This window comes from Hibiscus syriacus, unplaced genomic scaffold (assembly GCF_006381635.1).
Source record: "Hibiscus syriacus cultivar Baekdansim isolate YM2019G1 unplaced genomic scaffold, ASM638163v2 tig00004457_pilon, whole genome shotgun sequence".
NCBI lineage: Eukaryota > Viridiplantae > Streptophyta > Magnoliopsida > Malvales > Malvaceae > Hibiscus > Hibiscus syriacus.
In genome coordinates, this window is record NW_024062017.1 from 149373 (window position 1) to 155762 (window position 6390).

Consider the following 6390-nt stretch of genomic DNA (forward strand, 5'->3'; position numbering starts at 1 on the left):
ACATAAAATTCGAATAACGTTTGTAGAAAAACTTATTGATACTACAAAAATAATAATTATATGTAAAAAAAAGAAAAGATAATTATAAATATAAGAAGCAGTCGTAATTACAAATAATATAATATATATCGAAATCTAAACTATGAGGTGTTGATAAATTCAAAGGGAGGTTCGAGTGAGGTAGAGCAATACATGACCTTCGTAATTTCTCACAAAATATAATAATCAAACATGAGTATTCTTATTCCAATTTAAAAGCCGTTTTTGGAATTCAATTGTTTTATTGTACTAATTAACTATATCAGTGGTTAAAAAAATAATTATTATCTATTGAGATTTTAAATTTAAACACAGATTTTAAATTTAAACACTAAATACTGTAAGAGATGATTATTATCTATATGGATCTTAAATTCGAGCATAAAAGACGTTAAAAATATTTAAACTTTTATTGTAAAATAATTAAAAATCTTTATAACACGTAAATTAATTATAGTAATAAAAACTTTATTTTAATGACGGTCAAGTCTCCACCTCTTTTGGGCTTCGTAATGACCAAGCGCACTTGAATTCTTTTTGAACTCCTCTTTCTACTTTGACTTTCCAATGAGGAGGAGATTGAGTGTCTCTTCCTTTGGAAGAGTTCCGGAAGAAGCCATTGCCAACTTTTTTAAAACATTAGGTGCTCCAATTGACTTACCCCATGCACTGTCCATTCCAACCTAGTTACAAAAATAATTATTCAATATTCCAAACTAAGAACCGACATATATAAGATCGGTCAGATTATTGATGTAAGATGTAATCTCTGTATGACGAATTCAGAAACTGGAGCTCATATTGATTCATCCTGTTTGTTAATTAATTAATACACAACACCATGAAACCTAAGCTCGGTTTTCATGTCTTAAAAAAAGCAAAGAAAAGAAAAAATGTAAGAAACCAGGGCGCCATAAACCTGATATTTCTTCGGTCATTTTGATGATGTTCACTACGAAACAAATCGGCTGTTAATGGTATATATATATAAGGCTACCACACTGTACTAGAGTATTCTGTCCTGAAAATCTGTAATAAGGGTGGACGCCAAGGAGCTTAGTTTCTTCCCGGTCTCTCCCGCGATGTTCTTGAGGTTCGAGATATCCTGTTGTGCCTGAAAGTGACATTTTCGTTGAAAGAAAAATGAAATAGAATAAAAGGACGAGGGATATAAGATCATTTTCCAAATATCATAGGCACACAAATCCATGTGATGCAGACAAGATGTTTATAAAGCGGACCTGGAAAGAGAGTCGGTCGAGGAGGTCACTAGCTGTGAGGTCGAGAGACTTATCTGCACCCTTACCAAATAGATCCGCACTGGAGATGGCCGTTGAACCCTGCCAGGAAAATAAAAATAAGAAAGCTGTTCATCACAAAAAGATAAGTGCCTCTTGAGGCTTAAAAATGATGGTGGCTTTCCGGAAAAGAATACATACTGAGAATTTCTGCAAAGTAACTTGAGCATCATTGTCTGCTCTGCTCTGATCACCGAAGTATTGGGATGAAGAAATAGATTTCGCATTTGAAAACTTTCTCCTAGCTTCATCGGTTTCCTGAATCTGAGATTAAGAACTTTCGAATTTGAGTCCACAAACACAAATTGCAAGTTTATAAGCTCTGTATTGAAATTCAATTTCCAAGGATGCAACTTTACTTTAGCAAAAGCATAAACAATTGAAAACGACTCTAGCAATACACGTTTTGCACATTAAGAGTCATCAAATGGAGCAAGATGTCCTAAAACCAAAATGAGAAAACACCATCAAACTAATCAGTCTTAATACAGAAAAAGAGGCCATATAACTTACTTGCACTTTCAAGGAATTTGAGCTTGATTTCTTCTGAAAACCACTGTCCATTCCAAATTCGGCAAAGAAGCTTGATGACTTTGGGGGAGCAACATGGTTGAGCACTTGTGGGCCATCAGAATTCAACTCAGCAGATCGAGCGTTTTCTACATACTCAAAACGAGATGGAAAAGATGAGCCAATGGGTGCAGTATTAATACTTGAGGAAGCAACAGGGACAACTGGTTCTTCAGGCTTCTGGTCATAAAGATTTTCACTTGGCTGCAATCAAAGAAAAGTATGTTGTCAAGAGGAAAGGAAACTATAATAACTCCCAAAATAAGTAATTATCTTAATCGAGATATCCTTATTAATACCTTAGTAGTAAGTTTTCGGGCACCAAGACCAGTTTTCCCAGTTTTCTTTGCACCAAGAGTCTTCTTAACAGTGCTAGTAAGAACCGTATGAGAAGATTTTTGCACAACAGAAACTTCTGGTTTCTCTACCCTGTCTAGAGAACTTTCCTTAGGAGCTTCAACAGTCTTGCTATCAAGAAGTTCATTAGATGCTGATGATGAGCGAGAACCAACCGGAGATGAAGGCAAACCTGCCTCTTCTGCCATACTTTTAGCAACTTCTTTAGATAGCATTTGCCTGTATAAATCAGCAGCTCTTGAAGAATATTTGGCCTCAATCTTGCCTCCATCAGTCCATCCATGCTGCTTAAAGAAAAACTGTGCTCGATTGTTTCCTCCATATATCATCATTCTCAATTGTTCAGGAGACCATGAATCTAAATTTGTAGACCTACATAAAATTATATAAATCTTTTCAGAACAAGAAGAGAGAAATGAAAAGACTCGAGCGAGATATAAACAGCGGCTGGGATATTGAATGAATAGCATTGACATCACATGACTCTCAATTCCACACCCATGACTGTGTTTCATAGTAAACACAAAATATCTAGAAGATCCACGCTTTTTGTAGCATGGACTCTTGAGAAAGAGCACCAACAACAACACTAGTAACCATAAAATAAAGGATATGAAAATAATATGCATACATGATTCTACATTGTTTACCATAACACATGTTAAGTATGATAACAGATTAATATCTACAAAAAGAGTTTCTTCTACCAAAATAAGAAGGGGACCTTTCTAAATTCTAAGAATATTTTTTAAAATTATATCAAAGGAAAACTAAAACCTAAGATGGAATGGAAGCGACAAAACTCATTGGCATGGTAAAGTCAGACAATGAATTTATAACAAAAGAAGAAGAAGATGATTATTCCATATTCGGGTTCGAATTCCTTATAAGCCATTGATATAAATATGAAGAGATTCTCTAAAACATTAGAAACAAAGTACAGGGAGGCATCTTTCTAAACAAAATCTAGACCTCTTAGAAGGTAGAAAATTCATAATTCAGGCACTCGTCAAAAGGATATAAGGAACCAATATTTGTCATTATCATCAATTTCTAAAAAATTAAACGAATCGATTAATCTAAAAAATAAATATAAAAGATCGGAAACCTAAAAAGAGTGTGATACCTGACAAAGCTGACATGGACACCGAGATTCCGATGAACGGCCGAGCAATCGATGCAGAGGAAAACCCCGTAGGTAACCGACGCCCATGTCGGATTCTTTGCATTGCAATCGAAACACATCTACAAATTTTAAAATCCAAAGAAAAAAATCAAAACCGAAAATCCGAGAACAGAAGTTCCAGATCTAAAAACAAAATCAAATTAAATAATTACTTATACAATAAATAAAAAAAAAATAAACATACCTTGTTATCTGATTTAGCTTTCAGCTTTCTGAAAACGACGTTCTTATCGGTCAGGCTACCGGACGACGACGACGCCATGATGTTTTGCTTTTCGATATTTGAATTTTAGAAGGAAAATTTGTATTGTTTATATGTAATATATATGGGTGAAGGAAAAGGGTGTATTCGGAAGAGGCGTGGAATCGATATCGAACACCTCCTCAGCTTAGAAGATGGAAATATAAACAAGTCTAGGTTTTTATCTCAAGATTTTCAGAATTAAAATTCATAGAAAGGTCTAATTTTATTTGTAGTTCCTATATTCTTTGCATATTGATTCCTCTACTCGAATTAAAACAGGCTTGATATCCCTAAGCTCATATTTAAAAATGAAAGCCCAAGTACTGGGTTATAAAATATTGGGCCAAAAAGAACTCCCCAGGGCCCTAAAATTGGATTCTTCTTCTCATCGTGGGGACATTAATGGGAATAGAATCCACAATCCCATGTTTGGTTGGTCGGGAATTTTATTCCGGGTAATGTTTTATTATCAATAGTAGATTTTTTTGGGTATATTATCGGGAATGTCATTACCTTCCTTTCCTTATGTATTGTTAGATTACTGGCGTTTTAGACTAAAATGCCCTTAAATTTTTTTCTCAAAAATATCCTTCTTCTGTCATTGAATAATAAAAATTCTACGAATGTTACAAATTTATCCTTAAATTATTTTAGATTTACAAAAAAATCTATAATTAAACTTTTATATGAAGTTCAGGGGTTAAAATAAAATTTTACCCTTTCATTAAACATTTTATATTTTCAATTTTATAAAAAATATATATAAATTTTATGAATTTAAATTTCTTTAAAGAAAATATATAAATATTTTCCAACTTGTTAAAAAAACAAATATATAATAAGGACAATTTGGTCAAATATACATTCTAATAATCTTTTATTCCTTTAACCAAACACGGTAAACTTACATTCATGATAAATCAACCAAACACAAAATACAACATTCACAGTAATCTTATTCCCTGATAATCTTACATTCTCACTGATAATCTTACATTCCCACTGGTAATCTTACATTTCGTGAACCAAACGCACCCTAAAGGTTAACATAAGACATTTCATATTACTATTAAACTCTTTAAGATCTCAACCTGTTTCTACTATATTTTCTCCCACCAATATGTTTCAAATCGAATTCCAAATAATTTAATCAAAATTTGAAAAAAAAAATATTCATTTTAAAACCATCTCGATGATAACCAAGAAAAAGGGTGAGTGTAACTAGTAAGCATATATATAGAGATGGAGGAATTGACTTATATTAATGTCAAAATTATTTTAATTAAAGTATTTTTATATTTTTCATACTATTAATACTTTGAATAATTTATTATTTTTATGGGCAAACACGATTTTATGTTAGAAGAGACTAATTTATAAAATTTTAGAGAAGAGATGGCAACAGGTCGGATCCGACCCAATCCGAAATATATATATCCTCCAACTAAACTCAACCCAACCCAAAAATATATATATCCTCCACCTGGCCTGACCCAACCCAACCCGAATTTTTTGGGTATAAATCCGACTCGACCCAACTCGATATAAAACGAGGACCTAATTAAAAAGAGAAAATAACCTCAGTGACCGAAAATATCTTATAATATACGATTTTAACCAACTTTTTTTGGATTTGTCAAAATGACCAACAAAATCGCAATGCGATCTTAAATTCGCAATGCGAACTCCAACTTCGCAACTCAGTTTCCAAATTCGCGTTGCGATTTTCCATTTCGCATTGCGATAGTCCAAAATCGTAACTCGATTTGCATATTCGCATTGCGATAGTCCAAAATCGCAACGCGATTTTCTATTTCGCGTTGCGCTTTTCAAATTCGCGTTGCGATAGTCTAAAATCGCAACGCGATTTGTAGATTCACATTGCGATAGTCCAAAATCGCAACGAGATTTTCAGATTCGCATTACGATAGTCCAAAATCTCAACGCGATTTTCAAATTCGCATTGCCAATGTTTAGATTCAACTGATCCAAGCCAATGTTTAGATTCAACTAATCCAAGCCGACTCGGTTGCCTCTCCATTACCATTTGTCAAACAAAATGAGTGGCAGAATCGGATCCCAAAATGAAACAAGAAAAGAATTGGAAACAAGTGTTGGTAATGCTCAATCCCACATAGTATTGGAAACACTATTGGGAATGGGTATTTAAGGCTTGGATTTTTCACTTCCTTGTTGAGTGAAAGAGAACAAGAGGACTCTCGAGCGCCGCCGTCTCGGGTCGGGTCGTGGTCGTGGTAATACATATCTTTGACACGTCCGCGCGGATACTATCTTTTTAGAGAAAATTCTTAAGAAACAAATACAATACCACAAGTCGTTTTACCGTTGCGATTTTGGACTATCGCAACGCGCAATGAAAAATCGCAACGCGGATTTGGAAAATTGCAACACGAATTTGGAAACTGAGTTGCGAAGTTGGAGTTCGCGTTGCGAATTTAAGATCGCATTGCGATTTTGTTGGTCATTTTAGCAAATCCAAAAAAATTAGTTAAAATCGTATATTATAAAACATTTTCGGTCACTGAACTTATATAATAAATGGGCCATTTTGAGAACGAAATGTAGGGTTACAACTTACAGCAGAAAATGAAACAGGAGGCACGTTTTTAAAATGCAACAAAAAACAATTATTATTGACGAACAACAGGGGTTCGTTCGGTCCGTCACTGTCCACT

General features: G+C 34.0%; 1 protein-coding gene across 3 annotated transcripts; it reads right to left on the reverse strand.

The window, feature by feature from the left end:
• Positions 1-847: 847 nt before the first annotated feature.
• On the reverse strand, positions 848-3851 carry LOC120194552 (probable ADP-ribosylation factor GTPase-activating protein AGD8). Of its 3 annotated transcripts, none has more exons than XM_039196832.1 (7): positions 3635-3851; positions 3391-3509; positions 2207-2636; positions 1851-2111; positions 1479-1595; positions 1281-1379; positions 848-1153 (listed from the first exon to the last, which is right to left on the reverse strand). In XM_039196832.1, the coding sequence occupies exons 1-7, from the start codon at positions 3710-3712 to the stop codon at positions 1046-1048; spliced, it is 1212 nt and encodes a 403-aa protein (XP_039052763.1). In that variant the 5' UTR covers positions 3713-3851; the 3' UTR covers positions 848-1045. The 3 variants fall into 3 exon arrangements, with proteins under 3 accessions (XP_039052763.1, XP_039052767.1, XP_039052758.1); XM_039196836.1 differs by having other exon boundaries at positions 852-1144; positions 1479-1601; positions 3635-3848; XM_039196827.1 differs by having other exon boundaries at positions 854-1153; positions 1479-1601; positions 3635-3846.
• Positions 3852-6390: the final 2539 nt, after the last annotated feature.

Bases quoted from the DNA above. Each gene is read 5' to 3' on its own strand.
- LOC120194552 (XM_039196827.1), bottom strand. From the start codon at position 3,712: ATGGCGTCGTCGTCGTCCGGTAGCCTGACCGATAAGAACGTCGTTTTC. The intron at 1,602-1,850 runs GTAAGTTATATG...TCTTAATCTCAG, and splicing joins CAAATTCCTTGAAAGTGCAA to ATTCAGGAAACCGATGAAGC. The intron at 1,154-1,280 runs GTCCGCTTTATA...TGTCACTTTCAG, and splicing joins TCGACCGACTCTCTTTCCAG to GCACAACAGGATATCTCGAA.